Source organism: Neomonachus schauinslandi, chromosome 9 (genome assembly GCF_002201575.2).
Source record: "Neomonachus schauinslandi chromosome 9, ASM220157v2, whole genome shotgun sequence".
In the NCBI taxonomy this organism is placed as follows: domain Eukaryota; kingdom Metazoa; phylum Chordata; class Mammalia; order Carnivora; family Phocidae; genus Neomonachus; species Neomonachus schauinslandi.
This window is the reverse complement of record NC_058411.1, coordinates 74,789,334-74,816,208: the sequence shown is the minus strand read 5'-3', so window position 1 is coordinate 74,816,208 and position 26,875 is coordinate 74,789,334. Positions and strand designations below refer to the sequence as shown.

The 26,875-nt window shown below is 39.0% G+C and overlaps 1 protein-coding gene and 1 pseudogene across 1 annotated transcript in view; one reads left to right on the top strand and one right to left on the bottom strand.

The window, feature by feature from the left end:
• The window catches only part of LOC110585470, a 50,615-nt pseudogene extending 37,871 nt beyond the window's left edge, over positions 1-12,744 (top strand).
• The window catches only part of AVEN (apoptosis and caspase activation inhibitor), a 184,502-nt gene that overhangs the window by 123,169 nt on the left and 34,458 nt on the right, over positions 1-26,875 (bottom strand). Inside the window, exon 2 of the mRNA XM_021695512.2 lies at positions 19,787-19,964. Coding sequence (XP_021551187.1) covers positions 19,787-19,964 — 178 coding nt within the window. The remainder of the gene's footprint in view (positions 1-19,786; positions 19,965-26,875) is intronic.

Genomic DNA, 26,875 nt, shown 5'->3' with positions numbered 1-26,875 from the left:
TCATTCAAAGATAAGTGTGGGGGGAAGTGACATACTTAAATATTTTACATTTATTCTGTGTTCTCTCTGTGTAAGGAATAAATCTATGCAAGTGTCTAAGTCAAATTTCCTTTGAGTTTGAAAGCCACGGTATCATCAGATTTATCTGTTAAATCTATGTCAACAATGGTGATCTCTTTCAAAGCAGGAATAAAGGCTAAAGCCTATGCTGCACATTATCCTTTAAGAAAGAATTCAAGGTAAGAAGGTATTCAAGTAGGCCAGCATTGCTCTAGAATTCATCAACATGTGTACTGGGGTGGAGTCAGCTACAGTCTCTAGAAATGCTCAGGACATGTGGACAAATGCCTTTATTGAGGCTGGTTTAATGTACACAACTCAAGATTTTTTTGAGCTTTGACATCCTGTCATTTTTTTAAGCAGTGTTACATTGTTTCAAACAAGATCTTAGATAAAATGTCAAGACATAAAATGCATGAAAGACATAGAGGACATAAAACCTGGTTGAGTCCAGATAGAAAGCACAGAGCCCTACTAGCTAGAAGACCCTTCTCATGCCATCTCTCCTATGCTCTCCCCTCTCTACACTTCTTGGAACAGCTCCTAAAGTGTATTTGTTGTAATTGCTCTGCCATCTAGAGGATCTACAAAGAAAGGTATTCTTCTCTATTATAACACATGTATTTGATTCCACACAGACATTGCCAAATAGTCTAAAACTCCTGGTTTGAGTTATGTCGAGCAATAGCTTTTTCTAGCCCAAGTGGGCACGAGCTGCCAAACACGGCTGTTCAGACATGCAGAATGCTACTCCGTTATTCTGTTGTCTCCACAATGACCAAATAAATTACAAGTACATAAAGAAGGATTAAACATCTATAATCTGGGGCACCTGGCTGGCTCAGTCAGTAGAGCATGTGACTCTTGAACTAGGGATCATGAGTTTGAACCCCCCACTGGGCATAGAGTTTACTTTAAAAAAATAAATAAAATGAATAAAATAAATTCATTCTCCTAGTCCTTAAAAAAAAAAATCTATAATTTGGATTAGAGTATCCCAGAAACAACTAAAATTAACAACATCTCAGAAAATTTTATCATATGCAGTCAAGAAGTAAGGCATGGAAATGAAGCATGAATTTGTCATAATAGGAGTCACCACACAGTGTGAGAAATCAACAGAATTTAATTGCTGGAAATACCAAGAGGCCCCCCCCTTCATAATATTCTTTCACCTGTAATATTGTGCCAAACATTTTAGTTGCCTTTAGTTGATTCCAGATTTGTGGACTCTTGTAATTTACTTGACTTTGAGTGTGAGACGGAGCTCAACTATTAGGAACCATACATCACTAAATGTTGTATCTAACAGGATATATTGGATAAAGCAACCTTTCTTTTTCTTTTTTAAGAGGAAATATTTTCTATCCCCCCAACACATGCAATTATGGTGACCCACTGGTTATGTAATTTGTTTCTACTCATTGAGCATCTCCAGCACTATTCCTTGTTTAAGGAATTATCTTAACTATTATTCCAAAATCTCAACTGATTCTTATTTTTAAGCCAATCTCCCAAGTAAGCAATGTCTTTTCCACCCCCCAACATGCTTTAAAATATTTTGAAATAATATTCTTGAGATTCTATTTTAAAATATTTTATTAGGAATTATTTCAAACTGATGACCAACACCCATGTACTTACCTCCTAGTTTTAACAAATACCAATTTTCACCATTTTTGCATCTGTTTTTTTTTTTATAGCCCCTCAATAAATAGGTCTGGAAAGAAAAACAACTTTACAACTTTATTCCTTGAGATAACTATGTCAGGAGCCAGTTATAATTTACACATCTTTATAAAGATTTGTAAGTCAGGAGAGGGAAATTTTGTAGCCATAATTCCACAACTATCTTCATTACAAATATTTTATGTTAGCATAAATACCAAAACAAAGACATTTTTTAAAAACTATGTACCCTTCCTATCTCAGACACCCAGCCAAACTTTGAAACAAATGTCCTAGACAATAGAACCATAGGCTAATTTCTTTTCCCACATCCTCCCTACCCCCTCTCTCTGTGCCAACCTCCTGTGGCGAAGTGACATCCTGAATGGAAGTAAAATAATATTACAAGGTCCCCTGAGAAGAAAACCAATTCTCACCAGTGATTTCTTATGTAGCAAAGACATACCTAAACTCACGGTTACAAAGGCACAAACTAGTTATAGCAAGGTTAACATCTTGTAACATAAGTAAATAAAAATGTATTTTTGGCTCAAGTTGGCACCCAAGAGCTAGGAAGGTTGAAAATGTGCATCACCTCACTGTGAGGGCAGCCAGAAAAACCCATCCACTCCCCTTTTTAGAAAAAAATCAACAAAAATCACAACAACAACTACATATAAAGGGAACCCAGAGGCTAGACTCCTTACAATGAGACAGGGAAGCATGCCTTCAGGATAACAATTGAGAATGAGCTCCAACATGCTCACCTTAAAAGGTACAGTTTCTCATATACGGCTAACCACAGAAAGGTCATCTGATGGACAGTCCAACAAATGCTGAAGAGGAGACAGATTCCAACAAACCCTCCCCTCACCTTCATTCATAAGCACATAAACCACTGCGTATCACAGTAAATTCCAATTTTATACGTTCACATTCGCTCAGCAGGAGGCTGTGACCTCATCCTGAGAGTCAGGCTGTTGTAGCCCAACCCAGTGGCCTCATGAAGCACAGCTCCTATGTTCGCTCTCCCTCAAGGACACTTGGAAAGAGCAGGAAATTGCTCTGTAGGCAGAGACGCAGTACAGACTGGCCATCCCAAACAAAGCGGCACCTATGGATTGGTAGTATTTCCTGAGCACCCCTGAACGTGCTATGGTACTAGACTGTTTAAAAATTGGAAACAGGAATACTGAAATAAAAATTAAATTATACAGACTGGTCCCTAAAGAGTCAGAGAAACACAGAAATCAGCCTGTCTTTTCCTTTCCCATGGTTCCTACACCCAAGAAACATTAGAAGGCTAGAATTCACAAACACGAAAACCAGGGGAGTAATACTCACTTTTGCCCTGAAGCCCCCATTCTAACAAGAGCAAATGTGAAAAAAAAAAAGAAGAAAGAGATGAATGTCCACGTCAGGCCAGAGTAGGGAGTAGGAGTAGCAGAACAAGATGGACCAAAGAGCAAATGATGGGTGGGACCTTTGGGCTTATACAACCCTCCAGGGTGCTTCTTCATCCTACACGAGCCTGTTTAGGAAGGTCTATTATACTTGAGAATATCCACAATTTTTAACTCTGAGAGGTCATCTCTACCTCCTCTCTCAATCTGACAATCATTTACCCCAAAGGACACAACACTAAGGGAATCAACTCTCAAATTTCCAACATAAAAATTGAATTCAACAGGGGTGTCTATGGCTATGACTCAAACACTGCACTGTCTATGAACATATAGAAAAGAGACTTATCTGAGCAATTCACCTCCAAGTATCTACAGCTTTAGGTTAAAACCCAACCTATATGAGCCTCAGTTTTCCCATCTGAAAGGTGAAAGATTTGGACCAAATGCTATCTAAGATTGTTTTCAGAGTGTGCATTCTATGCTGCCTTTTGAAGACTGAGGGAAAAAAGACACCAAAGATTCAGAACTCACCAACTTCACTCAACTAACAGCAGTTAAACTGGCGCACTAGGGAATCTTAAAGGGCATGCGCAGTGAGGCAATAGGGACCTTAGTGATCAAGAAAAAAAGCAACTTACATGTGGCTGTATATTTTCCTTATGAAAACTGCTGGTCAGTAGAATAGCAGGAGCAATCCAAGAGATTTTAAGTTGGAATTAGAAGAAACCATTCAGGTGAACACTAGCTTGTTCTAGCTATGAATTCATTATGTAATGGTAGTTTATTCTCTGGGTTTCAAAACAAGAAACAACTCACTTTTTCACTATGATTTTGAGTGTTGAAAAAAAAAAACTTAAAGATAACAGGGAAGAAAATTTAAGATATTCTAGTTGAATTAGTGTTTTTAAACGATGCCATAGTAAACTAGTATGGCTCATAGCAACAAGGCACAGTGGAGTTACCAGGATATCAAACATGAAGAGCTGAAGATACATGATTTTAAAGTTACATTGGGAGTGGCAAATTCTTATTTAGAAATTATACTGTAGAGCTGACAGACATGGACACTCCTACACAGAGTGGATTTAATAATATCTTTGTTAGCACCGTACCCTTAAGTACCAGTCATATATGTGTGTATGTGTATATATATATATATATATATATATATATGTATGTATATATATATATATATGTATATATCCTCTAGATAAATCTAGCCAACCCTAAAAAATGTTATCACTAGAGCCTCCAATCAAAAGTCAAAAAAGACTAACCTGGGATTCAGAAACACTTTGCAAGTAAGTACTCTCTACATTACTATCAGAATCATCAAATTGCAAAAATGTTCAATGGGCTACTGAGGTTCAACTGGGTTTATATAGGTCTATACATCACAATTTCTAAGGCTCCTCCAAGCCCTCGCAGCAATCCCTCTTGTTGTTGTTGTTTTTTTCCCCTCAGAATTATGGTGAGAAGATACCTAAATAAGAAATCCAACAGGTATTAACACTAGCGATGCCTTGTCACGTTTCTGAATATAAAGCAGATGAATCTCATTTACACATACACAGCATATACAGCTTAACACAAAGTATCTATTTTGCTTGGGCTAATAATTACCAGCAGTCAAGGAAAACTCATTTCCATATTAGAGCTCCTGAGTACCTCTGTCATAATACAAGTCAGAGAGATGAAATGAATCCATATTTTGTTTTCCAGATTTTTCAGTTTAAATGACACGTGTAGCTAATAATAAGGATAATATTTCCACTATCATGACTAGACCAAAAGGAGCCAAACTATCCAACAAATATAATTTTTTTTTAAAGATTTTATTTATTTATTTGAGAGAGAGAGAATGAGAGACAGAGAGCATGAGAGGGAGGAGGGTCAGAGGGAGAAGCAGACCCCCCGCTGAGCAGGGAGCCCGATGCGGGACTCGATCCCGGGACTCCAGGATCATGACCTGAGCCGAAGGCAGTCGCTTAACCAACTGAGCCACCCAGGCGCCCAACAAATATAATTTTTAAAAGTAGCCAAAAGGGTTGTGTGTTGTGTGTTGTTTTACTATAAAGCGGTGGCAGGAGGAAATAACTATCTGCAAACTAGGAAACAACTCAGTTTCTACACAATCTACCAGTAGAGCCTAATGCTGCACAGCCAACTGTGTGCAGAAAGCAATAGTTCAGTATAAAAATAATGATGGGGTTTGGAATCAGACTGATAGAAATTCATACTATAGTTCCATCATATACTAATTATGCGACACTAGGCCTACCTAACTTCCTTGAGTTTAATTTGCCTCCTCTGTAAAATTGTCTAATACTGACCTTGCAAAGTTACTCTAAAATTAAAATATTATACATAAAGTACCAAATACCCAGCCAGAGGTTCTATAAATAAGAACAACTGTAACACATCTGTTTATGCCTACACCTCATCTACCCCTACTCCCCAAATTAAGATAGTTACTGTTATTCAACCTAATCCAAAAGTTGGCCCTGATATATTTCCCAACAATGTTGCCTTCTCCATTGCAAACTACTGCAAGATCACTTCCTCTCCATTCAGGCCCCACTCAAACCCCCCTACTATGATGACCCCAAGAATTAGAAATGCCATGCTCTGGGGGGAAAAAAAGGAGGAAATAAATGAAAATATTTCTGAGAATAGCTCATTACTAAAATCTGTTCTGGAGCAACACAATAACATATAGTTAAAAAGCCAAATCTCAGTCCCAAAGGTGAAATGCAATTTGACTATTAAACCACTGCCATAGAAGTCACTTGGAATGTAGCTAATCATTCACATAGACACACACACACACACACACACGTGTACCTACTTACTCGGTAGCCAACAAATGCTATGAGATAAAATAAGCATTTTGTAACGGATTAATGAGGAAGAAATTAAAGTCAATTACTGATGTTTTACCTTGTTTCACAAATGCACCTTCATTAACCCTATTTGTTTAATATAAATACATCTACTCTTCAAAGAAATGGACAGAAGGGTCAGTGACACAGAAATAACATCATTTATAATTTACATTTATATATACATTTATAGCTCTGTAAGAAACCATAAATGAAAAAGGTCAAGTAAGTATATGGTCATTACAGCTTGACATCTTGTCTCAGGCAATTCTTGGCCTCGTTCTTAGAGAGCTGGTTCCCCTGAACCTTTAGGGAGAAACAAGATATTTGCATAGCCTCAAAATATTTTCCCCAACATATTTACTATTTACTGTCTTTGTTTTAACTTATGCCCAAAATTCCTTGACACTCCTCCCTCTAGTAGGTGAGGCTTAATCCCCAACCCCTTGAGTGTGAGTAGGATCAAGTCACTTGCCTCTAGTGAAGAGAATGGCAAATAACTTTACACTGGAGAAACCTGACAGATGTCATCTTAATCAAGTGATCAAAGTTAATATTGTTAGTCAGAAGTCATGTTGATATCAGGTGTCCACTGATGCGACCCAACAAGAAAAGCGCATCATCACCCCCAAAATCTGTAAATTCTACCAAACCCTGAGAAAACATCAGAAGAACCCAAATTGGGCACCTGGGTGGCTCAGTCGGGATCAAGTCCTACATTGGGCTCCCTGCTCATCAGGGAGCCTGCTTCTCTCTCTGCCCCTTCCCCCACACCCAGCCCTGTTCATTCTCTTTCTCTTTCTCTCTCTTTCACTCTCTCAAAAATAAATAAATAAAAGTACTTAAAAAAAAAAAAAAAAGAGGGTGCCTGGGTGGCTCAGGCGGTTAAGCGTCTGCCTTCGGCTCAGGTCATGATCCCGGGGGTCCTGGGATCGAGCCCCACATCAGGCTCCTTGCTCTGTGGGGAGCCTGCTTCTCCCTCTCCTCCCCACTTGTGCTCTCTCTCATTATCTCCGTCTCTCTCTCTCAAATAAATAAATAAAATCTAAAAAAATAAAAATTAAAAATTAAAAGAAAGAAGAACCACCCAAATTGAGGGACATTCTACAAAATATCTAACCACTATTCCTCAAGGTGTCAAGTCCAGAAAAGACTGAGAAACTGTTACAAATTAGCAGAAACTAAGCAGTTAAATAAATGCAGTGTGGTATCCGAAGTTGGAACAGAAAAAGAACACCAGTGGGGAGAAAAAAAAATGGGGAAAGTCAAAGTCTATATACAACAATATTAATTTCTTATTTTTGATAGATGTACTATGATTATGTAAGATAGTAACATTAAGAGAAGCTAGACGAAGGGTATATGGGAACTCTCTGTACTATCTTTGCAACTCTTCTGAAAAAAATCTCAAGTATTAGAAAATAAAAAATTCAAAAAATAAATAACTGGTCCCTAATGTCACTTAGTAGTAAATGAATCCACATGCAAGATATTCTGCAACTCGACCACCTTCCTCATTTATTGAAATAGATTCATGTCAGGCTACAAAATGAGGTGCTTTTCACCAAGGACTATCTTCTCAGGACTTCAGGTCTTAAAAAGGAGACAACTCTAATAGCAGACATAGGGACCTCTGATGCACTACATCACACCCAATAACCACAAACAATAGCTTATTCATCCATTCTGCAAGCTTTATAGTTGTGAACTGTGTGCTATGTACTGTGCCATATGCTAAAGATAAAAAGATCTACCCTCAACAGACATACAATCTAGTATGATCGGTTTAAGAGTAATGCACTCAGAAAGTCTCCCTGACCTCGGCAAGCTGAATTGGGTGCTGTCCCTTGATTGTCCCACAGCAATCTGTGCCTCCCATGTTCAACTGTAATTGTTAATTTCCTCATCTCTGTCACCTCATAAGTGGTATTTGTCAAGAACTATGCAGGGGCTGAGATTTTATCCTGTTTGAAAGATAGTAAGTTAGCCTATTACTGTTCCATGGATGCTGGCCGAAGACCTGACACTCCTGGATCACAGACCAAGGCCTGATGATTCTTGGCAAAAGGCGTAGCCGAAGCTCCGTGTTCATTTGCGCTGGTTCCCCTTGCCCACTCCATCCCAGAGGGGGACTTCAAAGAAGGCATCGTAGAAGGACCATAACACATACTATGGACTATGTTACAGGAAAGGAACACGAAGCTTAGGAGATTCACTGCTCTTACAGTAATTGGAAGCAAGCCTGATGTTTGTCTGGGGGAGATGTTCCCCAACTCCCATGGTGGCTTGCTGCCCCAGGTAGAGAGCCGTCAGGGTCCCATATTCTTGACACATCCATCGAGCACATGCAGGAATGCTCAGGACCTCTGGTGGATTGTCTCTCCCAACAATATTCTGTATGTTAGGGAGTAGGTTTTAGGCACTTCCATACTCTCAGCACCTGGCATGATATAGGACCCATTGGAGTGCATGCTAATTGAGGGACTAGAAGCTGAATTTGAAGCCAAAGACAACTGCTCCATACTGTGACCATATACACAGTCACTTCATCTTCAAGTTTCATTCTCTTCATTTCTAAGAAATGTTCAATAAGAGAAGCTCGGGCGCCTGGGTGGCTCAGATGGTTAAGCGTCTGCCTTCGGCTCAGGTCATGATCTCAGGGTCCTGGGATGGAGTCCCGCATCGGGCTCCCTGCTCCTTGGGATCCTGCTTCTCCCTCTGCCTCTCTCTCTCTCTTTCTCTCTCTCTCTCTCTCATGAATAAATAAAAATTTTTTTAAAAATCTTAAAAAAAAAGAGAGAAGCTCAAGAAATGTTCAATGAAAGAATTATCACCAAGGATTATTCTATCTCTAAAACTGAAAGTTTCTACAATTCTCTAAACAGCAGAATGCCAGAAAGCCCAGGTGCCTGATTGTCTCTGACAGATGTGACTCACATAGTATTCTCACCGTGGAGGTAGAAATTCATGATAACAAATTTAGCATTCTACTAATTTTGGTTATTCATAGTTATTCATGATAACCTCAAATTGCACTATAAATTTTTATAAACTCTTTACAAATAGAAGGCAATGGGGCACCTGGGTGGCTCAGGAAGTTAAGCGTCTGACTTCGGCTCAGGTCATGATCTCAGGGTCCTGGGATTGAGACCCACATTGGGCTCCCCACTTTGCAGGGAGTCTGCTTGCCCCCTGTCCCTCCCCCCACTGATGTGCTCTCTCTCAAATAAATCTTAAAAGAAATTAAAATAGAAGGCAGAAAACTATAACCACAGAATTCAAAAAGTAAACACTAAAACCACATAAATTATCTACTTAGCAAGTAGTGGATGAAGAAATGAAGAAAACAATTAAACTTTCTAAAACTTCATGATTTTAAAAGACCAGCGGTATTATTATTAAAAATGGAATGTTTTCCTTCATGTAAAATACACAGGAGGCAACATTCAAGGGATAGTAATGATTGAGAGGCTCTCTATCAAGTTCCTTTTGCAAGTGCCAAGTAAACATCTAAGAGGCAGATTTAATTTCCCGGAAGAATGCTCACCACAAACTATGGAAAGCAGTATGTTGACATCCTCATTATTCTTTCAGAAATGTACAGCACAGTCACTAAATTAGCAGTACATATTGATATTTCATTTACATCAATTCCATTCTTAGATAGCCGAAAATTCTGAGACCAATATAGTATCCTCAAAAGATTAAAACACCTGTAGTATACTCCATCGTGTATTCCTAGTGTGTTGTCATACCTGAAATGGAATGGAGAGAATGCCTGCACAGGACTTGTTATGAGGATACTACCTTTCAAATAGAAAAGGTACATTTAAAGGTGTTTTTTTCCACCTAAAATATCCAATTAGTTTATGATACTGGCTTTTCTCTTGCTTCAACAATGTTGGGTGGAATAGACCCCAGGACAATTAGCTTTTGTCCCCCATCACACTTACATAGCATATTTTACCCCAACAGTTTGCATTTCTTTGCCTATAAAATAATTATTGACTTTTGCATAGCATTTTATAATTTTTCAAATAATTCTCCATGACCCTCACGACCACCCTGTACTAAAACAAGACAGGTATTATATCTAATTCACAGCTTTAAAAAAAAAATAGTTTCAAGAGTTTCACTCCTTCAAGAACGTGTACCTAATAAGTGACACGCATAACCAAGTCCCAGATCAGCTGACACACATCAGTCAAGTGCTCCTCCCATTCCACTACCAGAATACATTTACTACACTTCAGTGACACTTACTGCAACAGATGACTTTATCTTTCACAATCTTAAGGATTAGTAGTCTTAATCCCAATTCAGAGCCTCTGAATTCATAGGCTTCATGCTTTTTGTATTACAAGAGGTTCTGCACTGACCTTCATTAGGCTTTGCCAAAATAAATTTTATTCTATCATTATTATTATTCTATCATTATCATTATCTATCATTATTATTATTATTATTTTAGCAAATTAGAGAGAACACGCAAGTGGGGGGAGGAACAGAGAGACAGAATCTCAAGCAGAATCCCCCCCCGTGCGTGGAGACTGACGAGGGGCTCGACCCCAGGACCCATAAGATCATGACCCGAGCTGAAACCAAGAGTCAGACACTCGACCGACTGAGCCATCCAGGTGCCCCTCCTTTCCTAATTATTATTACAGTAGCCGTTATTATAAAACTTGGACTTTCCCCATTCTACTTTTGAGTACTTTACACAAAGTATCCCATTAATAATCAGGCTTAATCTTATTGACATGATGAAACCTTACATATCAGTTTTATATCAAATTTTGCCATCAAGTAATCTGAATATGTTATTACTATAGTATCAATTATAGTTAGGAGAAGGAGGAGGGTATTCGCGCTCTCTAGAGCAAGTAGAGAACCTTATCAACTTCCACTTAATAGGACATTGATCATGAGCCTTTTTTTGCGCTGCTTCTCCAAGCCCCCCTTTAAATGATGGTATTTCTTTTTTTAAAGGAAGCATGGGTCTATAAGAATAAAGAGAGAGGAGACAGCAGCAGTTGAGAGGGATATGCTAGATGCTACTAGAATGTAGCACGTGGCTTTGATGATGCAGCTAGTTAGACATTTAGCAACCAGAACAGTATCAGGAATACAAGTCAAATTAAAAAAGATTCACTACTATTGTCTCATTAAGATATTTCTAGTAAGGGGCACCTGGGTGGCTCAGTCGGTTAAGCAACTGCCTTCGGCTCAGGTCATGATCCCGGAGTCCCAGGATCGAGTCCCACATCGGGCTGCCTGCTCTGCGGGGAGCCTGCTTCTCCCTCTCCCCCTCCCCCTGCTTGTGTTCCCTCTCTCGCTGTGTCTCTCTCTGTCAAATAAATAAATAAAATCTTTAAAAAAAAAAAAAAGATATTTCTAGTAAGAATAATCTAAATTATCATCTAAACATTCAGTCCTTAAAAATGAGCTGGAGACCCTATAGTCACTGCTAGTGATCCAATGGCCCAGCTCGGTGGGATGAGGATCAGAAAGGTAGCACAATAGCCGAAAGTGGTGATTGTGACAAAATGCTACTCTGGGGCCAAAATCTGTCATCAAATCAAGTATTATTTTAGTGACTTTAACTTGCCACGAGACAAGTTTTTAAAGGAGACAGATCACACTGGATGAAAGGCGGGTTCCTCGGAGATCCTAAAATCCAACAGGGGAACTCCCTAACAGAGTTTAATATAATGGAAGCACTGAGCACATGAAAGACAAAACCTGCGGAAATAAAAATAAAGCTAACATCAGAAGCTCTCCACACAAACCTCTCTCTAATGAGTATAAAAGCTCTCTCCAATGACTGGATGAGTATTAAAAATGATGTAAAAACAGATCTATGTGCATGAAAGGCTTTCCAGCTGACGCAATCCATGGTGACACAAAGGATTAGAAGATAAAGGTCAAGCACAAAATATTCAAATGAAAACAACATTACACAAAGCATGAAGAGATCAATATTTGCAGGGTCTGATAGTATTGAATTTGCTAAAAAGTTTACAGAGACACAGGCCAAAAGCATAAAGACCTTCTAAGACTTTTCAAGGAAGATATGTTGGGAAAAAAAAAAAAAAGAATGAAGAAAGAAAAGAAGGTGTAAGCTAAATTAAGGAACTAAACAAAAAGCAAAACCAAAAGTGCTATAGATGCTAAAATGAAATCTCTAGAAAACTGAATGTTGAAATTTTGGGATGACTTAGATGATCCGACCTGGTTGAAAAGATCCACACCTTTCTCAAATCGTGGAGAAATAAAATGGATAGACTTTAATCAGAGGAGTAAAAAAAGGGAGTAATTCTATTTAAAGAAAAAGCTAAGAAGCACTAGATAAAGCCGAGGAAGCCAAGAGTGGTAACTTACGATTAAGCAACAAAGAAGTGAGGAGGGAGGTATGGGAAAAAACAGAGCCGAAAGAAATCGTGGAGGATCAACAAGAATCCCTAAACAAATGGAAAGGAAAAGGTCACAGATTTGAAGGAAGAGGGAGAGGAATTAAAGCCGCCAGGGAAAGTAGAGTTTCATGGCAAGAAAGTGAACGTGGATGGGGAACGAGGCACAAGATGAAAAGGATGCGGGTGGCTGGACCAGCAAAAGCAGACAAAGGAGAACCTGCATGGAAACAGCCAAAAAGAGCCAGTGGTGCAGAGACCAGGAATCTGGCAAACCCATTTCTAGGTATTCAGCTGCTTTTATCTTCGGAGGTTTGAAAAAAGAAAATCAAATTAAGCCCACTTCAATGTCCGGCTATAAGAAAGGAAAGAATTTTTTTGTGGTTTTACCTCTTTTTGTTGTTGTTACCCAAATGAAGATTTTTTTTTAGTGCATACGTAGTTCTGAATCAATCTGAAATAACAGAAACAAATACCAAAGGGAAGGTTCTTCTTCTCAACCATCTTTGTAATGAGAATGTATTAGTAAAAACGGATAAAATGCATACCATAGAAAAAGAAAAAAAATGAACTGAGTCCATGGGGACAAATACAGCTGTCTTGCTGCTTCGTGGGCTGCTAGAGCGAGAGGCTTTCTTTTCCCTTTCAGTCTATTTGCCGGCAAAAGCATATGGGGGGGGGGGATCAAATATCATTAGAATTAAAATCTACCCCCCAAAATTAACTTTTCATAAAATTACATTGTAGAAAATATATAATAACTTGAAATGAAAAGACGCATGGACAACTATGCGGACCAAATTATAAGCTAATCGTTTCATTTGTATTTGTTCTACTGAAAATAAACAGAGCTTACAGACGTGCACATAAAAGATTTTTTTTTCACATGTTTATCTTCAATATTGCTCCAGTGCATTCTGCTCGCACTGTAAACATTTTTCTAGCTCTGGTTAGCTGTGACTTCTTGAAAGGAATAGATAGAGCATATGGCATGAATTCAATGACTCACCACTTGAAGAAAAAAAAGTGGGGGGAGGTGCGGAAAACTTAAAGATCTAACATCTTATGTCTGAATATAAGTGAGAGTACGGTACCATTCTCAAAGCTGGTGAAACCTAAGTTAGAACTGCAAGAACACTGTTCAAAAAGAAAAGCTGCAGGCGCAACTGTCTGTTTCAGAGGCTTACGGAAAGAGTCCTAAAAAGATGTCTGAGAACTGCCAATCCTACCAGCAAAAGTGTGACTTCAAACAAACTAGTCCCCTCTTCCTTTATCCTCCACTTAGAAAAACAAGATGCTACTACCCACGGCCAGAGACCAAAACAAAGCATGACGAAAGCCTCAGGGTGCCGAAAAGGACTGCTTCTCCCAAAATGTTCCCCATGGTCTATGGGGGTAACTTAAATCCTATCATTACAAATCCAATTTCAGACTTTCCTTGTATAGAAAGACACATAGAAGAGTAGGTAAGATACAATTTAAAGAAAAATTGTTCAACAAACATAAACAAACATCATCCAGGTCAAGAAATAGATGACTATCAACATCATGGAAGTCCCCCCCACCCCGACACCTGCTACACGCCCCTCCCCAATCATTACCCCTCACCTCTCCACTGGAGGGGACTACAATCCTGAGTTTTACCATAATCATTTCCTTGGTTTCCATTTTACCATGACTGTGTCTCCCTAAATAACACAGCTTACTTTTTTTCTGGTGTGTGAATTTCAAGTAGAATCATACGGAGATATTTTGTGGCTATGTAATGTTCCTTTTACTTTACAGTATGTTTGAGAGACTCATCCACGTATTTATGTATTCGTTCCACTATGAATGGACATCTGAGTTGCTTTCACCTGTGGCTCTTCTGACCAGCATCACTATGAACACTCACACACATCTCCTGGCGCAGGTGTGCTAGAGCTTTCTAGAGTGCCTTCCAAGCGTCCAAGTGCTAGACCCTCGAATTTACTGGAAAATGACAAACTACCTTCCTAAGTGAATACATACACACACGTACATACACGCCAACATACATACACACCAGCTGTGTGTGCAGTAGAAATTCACTCCTTGAATTAATTACTGGTCCTCAAAGATTCACTGTTATGATGTAAATCCTACCAGCAAAGTAACAACACATTAAGCTAGATGTATTCTTAGCAAAAGGTCCGTCTTCAAAATGGCATTTGAGAACTGGACCAGAGGTATACACATCACACAGCTGATTCTAGAATAAAAAATAATGCATAGGGGCGCCTGGGTGGCTCAGTCGTTAAGTGTCAGCCTTCGGCTCAGGTCGTGATCCCAGGGCTCTGGGATCGAGCCCCGCATCCCTGCTCCGAGGGAAGCCTGCTTCTCCCTCTCCCACTCCCCCTGCTTGTGTTCCCTCTCTCGCTGTGTCTCTGTCAATAAATAAATAAAATCTTTTTAAAAAAATAATGCATAAAGTCCAATCACCCCGTCTTCTGTCTCCCTTCAGTGCCTTTGCTTAGCTAAGCTGTAATTGCGATTAAATCCTACTCTCTACCCCTCTCTGCACACAAACAGCAGCGTGAAAGAGGGAACAACACCCCTCTTCTTACCTTACATTCATGAACACCAACTCCAGTGGGCCTCTAGTACCACCCAGCAACCAGACCACATTTTCCTATTTTGTTCATTCTCCCACCCTGTAGACAACGATTCTTACCCTTCTACTCTCTCACTTCTAGTACCTCCTCCGTGACCCTCACTCACAGCGTTCTTACTTCACTAAGAAAACAGAATCAATTAGAAGGGAACCCCTCAAGCCCCTGTCACAACAACCCACCTACCTGTATCCATGCCTCTATGTTCTGGCCTTTCCTCTGATTACAGTCCAACAACTGTCTGAGCCCCCAGCAATGGGCACTCCCACCACCTGTACAATATAGATTCCATCACCACATGTGGACCAAAGAACATAAATCCAGTAATTCTCACCTCTTCCCACATTATATTTTGCCCTCTCTTCTGGATCGTTCTATCAACAAATAAACATGCAGTTACTTCTCCCATCTTTAAAAAACATGTCTTGACCTACTTCCCCCACCAGCCCATTGCTCTCCTTCTGATGATAACAAACTCCTTAAAATTAAGAGTTGCTTATATTTGCTGTCTCCAATGTCTCTCCTCACATATTATTTTTAAATTCAAGAATGAATTTATCCCACCACTCCAACAAAACTACTCTTGCCAAGATCACTAGTAACCCCGTGTTGTTAAAGTCAAGTGTCAATTTTTGGATGTCATCAAGTGCATTTGACACAGATCCCTCCTTCCTGGAAACACTTAAAGATTCCAGTTTCCTGGTTTTTCCTTCTGCCACTCACTCTCAGTTTCCTTTGGCGGTTCCTTCTCATCTCCCTAACCTCTAGACACTGAGCTGCCCAGTGCTCAGCAGTTTTCCACTAATAACTCCCTTGGTCATCTCATGCAGTCTCATGACTTTAAATATCACCTACAGGTTGCCATCCCCCAAACGTATATCTCCAGGCCAGGCCTGGATCCTGCACCCCAGAGGGCTTCATCCGACAACCTGCTGGATGTTTCCTATTGGATGCTGTGCTGGGGCTCTTCCATTTGCCACTCCAGATTCACCCTCCTCTCTCTTCCTCCCTGTTCTGCCCTAAGAGGTTGATCTATATGGATGACAGAAACAGGCTCCCTTTGCCTTCTGGCTGCTAGTAGGTTAGGATTATGGGAAGCCCTGCAGGAGAATAAAGGAGGTAAAGAAGTGTAAGACCGGAGTATTTATTCACTTGTCTCCCTCCCTCTGGGGTTACCTTCACCAGCTAGATCTCTCGAGCAAAGGTGATTCATCCTCTCAAGGTCAACTGCTCTATAAGAATCTCTCCCCCAGAGTTTCAGTAACTAGGGACAATAACATCTCTGCTGTTTCCTGCCCTCCCAATGCTCTACTACCTATGCGCTCTCCCCACATCCCACCCATACTTGTGTAAATGATGCCTTTGTTAAAACTTCCTTCAATTATACTGAGTGTGCCATCTATGTCCTACAGGAACTCTAACTAATACAGATGTCAAACTGGCATCTCAATTACAACACATGCAAAACAGCACTCCCAGAGTTTGACCCATCTCAATTAATGGCAACTCCCTTCTTACAGTTGTCAGGCCAAAAACCTGGCATCGGCCTTATACATCTTTTTATGTCATACCCCATAGCCGCAAGTCCTGGATGCTCTTCCCTCAAAATAGATCCGGAAGCCAGCCATGTTTCACCAGCTCCACGGCCACCACCCTGGCCAGAGCCACCATCCCTGCTTGTTTGGATTGTTGCAATAGCCTCCCAACTGGTCTACCAACACAGCAGCCGGAGTGATCCTGTTAAACATAAGTTAGCTGTATCATGCTTCTCTTCAACACCCTCTGGTGGCTGCTCATCTCACTCAGAGTAAAAGCCAACATCTTTAATAATGGTCTACAAGCCTCCCCCTGATCTGGCCACTATGCCTCTCTGACCTCATCTACCTGCTCACTTTGCTCCAGCCATGCTGGCCGCCCTTGCTATTCTCTATACTCCTACCGCAAAGCCTATGAACTTGTTAATCCCTTTGCCTGCAACACTCCTCCCCCAGATATCTCCAGTGCTTACTCGCTCACCTTCCTCAGGCCTTTATTCAAATGTCATCATCTCAAGAATACCTTCTCTGGCCACTCTTTCTAAAACTGTAACAGCCTCTCCCCACTTTATTTCTATCCCAAGCAATTATCACCATTTAGCATCTTACGTACTCTCTTTTCTTTAATGTGTCTCCACCCTTTAGAATGTCCACTCCAGGAGGCCAGGTGTTTTTGTCTGCTCTGTTCTTTGCCATATGCTCAGTCTCTAAAATAGTACCTGGAAGTAGTGGATACTCAAAAAATTGTTCAATGAACCACAACTAGACACCATCCAGTCAACCAGCCACAGTTAAAAAGTATAACAGTACTACGTATCGGCAAAGACAGCCAACACTAGGAATCCTAGCTCATCTCCACTTTGGAGAGCAATTCGGCTCTATCTAGAAAAGTTTATGATGTACACATCTAACAAACTATCAATATTTTTTTCTGGGCTTGTATTTATTTATACAAATGAAAATGGTATAATAAAAGTTGGTGACTCCAAGGAGTATAGTCAGCCTATCTGGAGAATATTAATATTTTATGATCACAGAAGATAAGTCCATCTCTCAAAGGCAAACTAATACAGCCCGACTCCTACAATGGAGAAAGCAGGCAGCTCTTCTCAGGCATAGGACATGGTGAAAAGAAAATGATGAATCAGCAACAGAGTGAAGAAGAAATAAAAGCACATATCAGAAGATGTGACAATTACAATGAATCATGGAACACTACATCAAAAATTAATGATGTAATGTATGGTGATTAACATAATAATTTAAAGAATTGAAAGAAAAAAAAAAGATGTGACAACTGTGATAGCCCAAGAAACCAGTCACAAACAAGTCACTTGGGAAGAAATCAGTAAGCAAAGACAGACTACAGGAAAAAGACATACAAGACCCAAATCATGTCAGGTTTTAAGTTGTAAATAAAATGCTAACATAAATAACCAAAATCATGAGCCACTGGGCATTACCGCTAGGTCAGACTCGAATTTTGAATCACCTTCAAACATTCATGCAGGATCTTTCATGTGCCAGACAGTGTCCTAGTAACGGACTACACGTCTGATTCAACTAAAACCAGGTAGTTCATGTGTCAACCTTATTGCGCTACTTCAAGTTTTCCCTACATCCTTTAGCAGAACAGCTAATAGAAAGTAAAACTAAGCAGCCCACCTTTTACCTTTCTCCCACCTTGAAGAAAAGTGCTTATAAGCCTGTAATTGGCCAAAATTCAGGCCACCAGAGGGAAGTACTCATCTGACCAGCAAGAAGATTTGAGTCATCAGTCGCTGAACAGTCAGTGAGTCGGCAAACCTCTACAAAGAGGGTTATGGTGTGTGTGGCAAAGAACATAATGACACCAGACTGAACCTTGCTCTTCTGACTCACACTCACATACTCTCTCCACTTACAACTCTCTTTCTACTCAAAGGGTTTAATTAAATAGGAAGAGAATTCCTCACTTTAGGATTCTTAGTCTGGTACGGGAATTCAAAAATATACGCAGATGAGAAAAAAAGAAAGGTTGAACTCAACAGCAACATAAAAGTTGGGAGGAAGAGGGAATTTAAAGCAAATTGTCTGAAAATCTTCATTTTATTTCTCTGCTTCTTACCTCATCCTTTAAATTTTTTTGGACCTAGTAATATTTTGTTATTGAGGTAATTATAGACTCACACAATACTTGTAAGAAACAATACAGAGAGATCTCACGTACACTTGACCCAGTTTCCCCCAATGATAACATTTTGCAAAACCATAGTATCATATCACAACCGGAATACTGATATACTGACATTGATATAACCCACCAAGGTTGTTCAGATTTCCCCAGTTTTATCTGTACTCACTTGTGTGGATGTGTCTTGAGTTCTCAACAATTTTATCACTTGTGTAGGTTTGTGTATCTACCACCACCATCAAGAAAATGATCAGTAACAGCACTACAAGGATACTTCATGTTACCTTTTTTATAACCACATCCACCTCCCCCATCCCTAACCCCTGAAAACCACTAATCCATCCGCCATTCATCCTTTCAACCCTCATGCCACAGCCTCGTAGAGAGTAGACATCTATCCAACCAGCCCCGCTCCATTATTCCCTGTCCCTACTCTCCTACTCTCCAGCTTCGCACAGCGGCACATCACTCAGGGTGGAGTCTATCTTCAAAAACAGCTGGCCAGAGAAGGAAAGAGCACTGCACCTTATTGATAGAGAACACTGTCCAAAAGCAAAACAGAAAAGTGTTCACGTTCAGGTACACCGGTCTCTACTATGTGCATATCCTAATATGCATATTCCTGGCTATAAAAGGGGAAAGAACACATATTCTAGAAGCTTGGTAAAGCTTTGTACAAACATAAATATTGATTCCTCTGAAATCAAAGAAAATACTTCTATTTTCAGACTACCCAATTTAGAGGGGCATAGTTCAGCATTTTTCATTTCCATAAAGCCTTTTATCCATTTCAACCAGGACTTAAATCCTTCTACATCAGGACATGGAATCCCTAGCTTCCTGTTAAGGAACCATCTTTCTTCCTTGCAAGCCATCAGATGCACTGTCCTTTACTTGAATTTAAAATCCAAAGGACAAAATGAACTGCTAGTTATTACAATGCGGTTTTAAAAGGAACATAAATAAAAGGTCTGTGCAACTTTCAGAGCACTAAAGCATATGCATGCAACTGGAATTCATACCTGCTGAGCTGAGGAGAACACTGAAGTCCGTCCCCCTCTGTGATTCTCCACTTTCATTATTGACCTCTTTTTCAATATCTTGATATCGATCCCAGTTAGAGACTATCTTTCTTTTAGAATAATTTCCCTGTTCCTCATTCTCTTCTCCATAGGTCTCTGCATCACTGTCATCTTCAACCTGCAATAATTAGAGACAAATCAATACACAAGCAGTGGAAAGTTCGACCTTAGCAGCCTTAGCAGTAAAGTAAAACCAAACAAACAAACAAAAAATAGTATACCGGTATCACGATAAAGAGCACATTTATATATTTTTTTTAAAAAAAAAAGATTTTATTTATTTATTTGAGAGAGAGAATGAGATAGAGCATGAGAAGGGGGAGGGTCAGAGGGAGAAGCAGACTCCCCGCCGAGCAGGGAGCCCCATGCGGGACTCGATCCTGGGACTCCAGGATCATGACCTGAGCCGAAGGCAGTCGCCTAACCAACTGAGCCACCCAGGCACCCCAAGAGCACATTTATAGACCAAGTTCTCCGAGGATACTAAATAGTATTTCAAAAGGACCCCATTATACCAGAATGTACTTTCAGAATAAGTTTTTCCTTTAGCTTTGTAAAGGAAATCTGGCAAGTTCCTGCCTAAAATTTTGTGTAACTGATAGGGCTAACGTCTACCCCAGTGTATCCTTTTTAAATAGTTGTTTCATCTTATTCAAATAATCAAGGCTATACGAGTCTTAAACTTAGAGGACTTTAGGATAGAAATCAACCATTTCAGGAGCACCTGGGTGGCTCAGTTGGTTAAGCGTCTGCCTTCGGCTCAGGTCATGATCTCAGGGTCCTGGGATACAGCCCCGCACTGGGCTCTCTGCTCAGCAGGGAGTCTGCTTCTCCCTCTCCCTCTGCCCTCCCCACCATTCAAGCTCTCCCTCTCTCTTTCTAAAATAAATAAGTAAAATCTTGAAAGAAAAAAAAAAAAATCAACCATTTCAAAGCCTACCTACTCCCAGAGTTTGGCACCACATAAATACCTTGGAAACAACCTGCACTCCCATAAACGTAGGGAAGGGAGGAATGAAATCTGACCTATATAAGTTTACATGTCAAATGACCAAGTTTGCTTGGAATTGGTAATGATTAAGGTTTTTGCCAGCTGGTGCAGTGGGATCTTTTAGTTACAGAAATGAAGTTAGTCCTTTTTATGCCCAAGAATGTGGCTTGAGAAAATTGAAACTGCTACATAAGAAACTGAGGCATAAGTATATTATTATAAGTAATTAAAGATAAATAAGCAAATAAAAATGATAATACATAAAATATTATAAGGAGGAAGAGGTGGGAGAGAAGAGAGAATGTTTGTAAAAGTTAATTAAATCCTCATCTTTCATTTCTGGAAGACAATAAGCTAAATATAAATTTGATACATTCAAAAAAATAAAGTCACTGGAAATAAATCATTTCTAGGTGTTGCACAAAAATTTGATATACAGCTTTTTTTCCCAATTTTAGGGATTAGTTTTTTAAATAATTCATTTTTAAAAATAAGTATTTTGAAAGTTTAAAAAAATAGTAAAAAGTAATAAAGCTTAGAAGACATTTGATGTAACTTAGAGAAAGGTGTATCTTAAAAACTCCAAGAGATTTTGTGTTTGGTTCATTTTGCAAAAATCTGGGACAAAATATGCAAAGTCCCAAGATAGAAAGAATAGAACAAATAAGGAAAATACTGATGAAAACAATGTGAAAACCATAGAGGCATCATTATTATGTTAACAACATCATTACAATATTAGTACGTTAATTTTGTATACTGAAAAATATAAGATACTGATGGAAAAAATTAAAGAAGACACAAACTTAAAGATAGTCTGTGCTCACAGATCAACAGAATATTGTTAAAGGGCGCCTGCGTGGCTCAGTTGGTTAACCAATTAACTCTTGATTTCAGCTCAGGTCATGATCTCAGAGTCATGAGATCAATCCCCACATCAGGCTCCGTTCTGAGCTGGAGCCTGCTTAAGATGCTCTCTCTCCCTCCCATTCCTGTTTTTTCTCTCTCTCTCTCCCTTCCTCTCAAAATAATAATATTGTTAAAATATCTATAACTAGGGGCACTTGGGTGGCTCAGTTGTTTAAGCATCTGCCTTTGTCATGATCCTGGGATTGAGCCCCACATCGAACCTGCTTCTCCAACTCCCTCTGCACCTCTCCCCCTCCCCACTCATGCACATGCTCGCGTATGTGCTCTCTCTCTCTCATAAATAAAATCTTTTTTTAAAAAATTTATAATCGCAACACAATCTACAGATTCAATGCAATCCCTATCAAAATTCCAATGGCATTTTCCACAGAAAAAAAAAAAAAAAAACCAACCTGAAAATTTGTATGGAACCACAAAAGACCCTGAATAGCCAAAGCAAGCTTAAGAAAGAACAACAAAGCTAGAGGCATCATGCTTCCTGATAGCAAACTATATTACAAAGCTGTAGTAATCAAAACTGTATGGCAATGGCCTAAAAATAGACACATCAATGGAACAGAATAGACAGCCCTGAAATAAACCCACACATACGGTCCATTTATGACAAAGGGTACACCATGGGGAAAGGACAGTCTCTTCAAAAGTGGTGCTGGGAAAACTGGACAGCCACATGCAAAAGAATGAAACCAGACCACTATCTCACACCATACACAAAAGTCAACTCAAAATGGATTAAATACTTGAGTGTAAGACCTGAAACCATAAAACTTCTAATAGAAAAACATAGGGAGTAAGCTCCTTGACATCAGTCTTGGCAATTTTTTGGATTTGACACCAAAGCAAAGGGAACAAAACAAAATAATAAACCAGTGAGAATATATCAGACTAAAAAGCCTCTGTACAGCAAAGGAAACCAACAACAAAATGAAAAGGTATCAACATCACTTATCATCAGGGAAATGCAAATCAAAACCACAATGAGATCACCTCAGAATGGCTGTCAGAATGGTTAAAATCAAAAACACAAGAAGCAACAACTATTGGTGAGGATTTGGAGAAAAAGGAGCCCTAATGCACTGTTGATGGGCATGCAAACTGGTGCAGCTACTCTGGAAAACAGTAGAGGTTCCTTGAAAAATTAAAAATAGAGCTACTTTATGATCCAGCAATCACACTACTGGGTATTTACCCAAAAAAATATAAAAACACTAATTCAAAGGGATACATGCACCCCATGTTTATTGCAGCATAATTTACAATAGCCAAATTATGGAAGCAGCCTGTGTCCATCAATAGATGAATGGCTAAAGAAGATGATAAAATGGAATATTACTCAGCCATAAAAAAGAAGGAAATCTTGCCATTTGTGGCAATACAGATGGAGCTAAAGAGGATTGTGCTAAGCTAAGTAAGTCAGTAAAAGACAAATCCCATATGATTTCACTCATGGAATTTAAGAAACAAAACAAATGAACAAAGGGGAAAAGAGAGAGAGGCACACCAAGAAACAGACTCTTCACTATAGAGAACAAACTGATGGCTACCAGAGGGGAGGTGGGTGGGGGATGGGGGAAATAGGTGAAGGGGATTAAAAATACACTTATCATGACAAGCATGAGTCATGTATAGAACTGTTGAATCACTATATTGTACACCAGAAACTAATATAACACTGTATGTTAACTATACTGGAATTAAAATAAACTTAATTTAAAAAAATGAAAAGGCAACTTATAGGAGAAAATATTTGTAAATTATATTTGATACAGCCCCTCCTCCCATAATGGATTTTAAAAAGCAATTTAAAACAATATGTGCATAATTATATTTCCATATGTTATGGGTCCAACAAAACATTTTCCAATAACAGCACAAAGGAAGTGGGTGGGAGTTAAACTGTATTGCACTAAGGAAAGGACTCGGTACGGGAACTCAAACACACACAAACAAATGAACAAAACTAGGAATAGGAAATAAGGCTAGTATAACAAAGGCAATAAATATATGCTTATTCTTCTTTCCTCTCTCATTCTTTAAAAGACAGAATTATATAACATAATAATGGTAACCCTGTATTACTGGTTTTGCAACCTATAGATGTAATATGTGTAACAATAATACCACAAAAAGGGGGTTGGGGAATAGAGCTTTATAGGAGTAATGTTCCTATATCTCACTAAGCTACTACAGATCTGAAGCAGATTCTGATAAGTTAAAATGTATATAGTAGACCCTAGAGCAACCACTAAGGAAATGACTTAAAAAAAAAAAAAAATCACTAAAGGAATTTAAAGATTTTTTTTTTAATTTATCTATTTGACAGAGAGAGAGATAGCGAGAGCAGGAACACAAGCAGGGGGAGTGGGAGAGAGAGAAGCAGGCTTCCCGCCGAGCAGGGAGCCCGATGTGGGATTCAATCCTAGGACCCTGGGATCATGACCTTAGCCGAAGGCAGACGCTTAATGACTGAGCCACCCAGGCGCCCCTAAAGCCCCTAAAGGAATTTAAATGTTACATTAAAAATATTTATGCAAAAGAAACTGCAAAGGAGGAATAAAGGAAGAAAATCCACATGAGACATATGGGAAACAAAAAATAAAGTAGCAGACATAAATATCCAACTATATCAACAGCAACATTAAATGTGAATAGATTCAACAATTCAGTCAAAAGGCAGGGACTAGCAAAATGGATGTTTTTAGATCCAACTATATGCTGTCTACAGGAGACACATTCAAAGACAAATATTCTAATAAAGTATTGGATGGTAAAAGATACTGTATGCAAACAGTATGTAAAAAAGAGCCAGAGTGCTGACACAAGTATCAGACAAAATAAACTTTAAGGCAAAATTATGAGACAAAGGACATTATACAATGATAAAAGGGTCACTTTAGCATAAAGATGTGACAACTATAACATGCTCCTAATAATCAAGCCCCACAATATATGCAGCGAACACGGACAGAATTGAAGGGGGAAACTGTTCAACAATAGTAGGTGGAGGCATCAATACCGCTTTCAATGATGGATAGAACAACCAGACAAAGCTACCATAGGCACCACAGAACCAATAAAAAGATTTATTCACCACAGCCATACTGCTATTTAATAACAACAATAATTTACATGAAATTACAATCTACTTAATTTAACTGGCCAGTCTATGAACAGTATGTTTGGGCAACACTGTTTTTTAAATTTCCTCTTACCTTTTCTTTCAAAAGAGCAACTATCTGCCAAGAGAAAATATTTAAAGATTATTTTTTCGGGTGCCTGGGTGGCTCAGTTGGTTAGGCGACTGCCTTCGGCTCAGGTCATGATCCTGGAGTCCCTGGATCAAGTCCGGCATCGGACTCCCTGCTCGGCAGGGAGTCTGCTTCTCCCTCTGACCCTAACCCCTCTCATGTGCTCTCTCTCATTCTCTCTCTCTCAAATAAATAAACAAAATCTTTAAAAAAAAAAAAAGATTATTTTTTCATGAAGAGCCCTCAGATAAGCCAATAAAACTTCAGAAGTTACTAGTAGCACATGACAACTAAACAAGAGCCTATGTAAAGCCTTTAATACTCAAAAACCTAACTTTTGAAGGTCCTTGTTTACTTTCTGCTGGAGTATAGGGGTGTGGAAAAGGTTTTCCTGCTTTGAACCTAATAAGAAGGTCAGAAAACAGTCAATCACACATTTTTTTGTGTTCCTTACAAAACGTAATTACACCATAAATGGGAACAGGTGGGATAGAAAGATAGGCGAGAGAAAACATTTAAGGAAACCTTCCAACAGAAAGTCACGGAGAGCTAACTGCAGTAAAATTAGGTAATAATGTCAAATATATCCAACCAAAAATGTTACAATGTGTAAAACTGGAAAATTATATTAATTTGCCTAACTTTAAAATTTTAAATTGTTACCAAGCTTTAAAATAGATCATTACTTGATAGTCTAATTGCCAACTTTTATATTTATAACCCTAATCAGGCCATTTTTTATCAGTAGCAGCTGATACTTCACTACTTTAAAAAATTATTCTTTTTAATGATAGAAAAAATTATAAACCATCATAATTAAAGAGTTCAGTGACAGCTTTTGGTATTAGAAAAGTGTACTAGCCCTGCACCCCAATGTTTATAGCAGTAATGTCCACAATAGCCATCCTATGGAAAGACCCCAGATGTCCATCGACAGGTGAATGGATAAAGGTGTATGTGTGTGTGTACACACACACAATGGAATATTAGCCATCAAAAAATGAAAAAAACGAAATCTTGCCATTTGCAACCACGTGGATAGAACTAGAGGGTATTATGCTAAGTGAAATAAGTCAATCAGAGAAAGAAAATCATATGATCTCGCTGATATGTGGAATTTAAGAAATAAGGCAGAGGATCATAGGGGAAAAGAGGAACAAATAAAACAAGATGAAACCAGAGAGGGAGACAAACCATAAGAGACTCTTAATCAGGAAAGAAATTAAGGGTTGCTGGAGGGGAGGGGGTGAAGGGATGGGGAACTGGGTGATGGATATTAAGGAGGGCATGTGATGTAATGAGCACTGGGTGTTATATAAGACTGATGAATCACAGACCTGTACCTCTGTTAGTTAAAAAAAATAAGTATGCTAGCAAAAATAATTTTTATGTAGCATTTCAAGAAGCTAAATTTCAATTAAAAATTGAATAAAAATATGCATATATACACTATATACCTAATATACAACTAATAAGGAGGTTCCATTTGCCATTGTGTATTAAATAAAATATACATTAGAACATGAGCATATTTGAAATGCAATATATGGCATATATATCTACATTATCTACTGAGCCCAGAACAATGTACACAGTATTTGAGCTCCAAAATACTCTAGCCAGTAAGAATGGGAAAAAAGTGATCCAAATCATCCTCAAATTCAGATGTTTCTCTAGCAAGAGAATTACCAACAGCTTATTTTCTTGTCCTTCCTTGTGATCAGTATATGGGAAAGAAGAGGGGACAAAGGAATCTGAGAACAGAGAAAATGGTACCCCAATCCTCTTAAGTAGCTGCTCAGTGACACTTCTGCCGGACCTCTTCACTCATCCCCAGTCCTTACCTTCTTTAAGTTTATT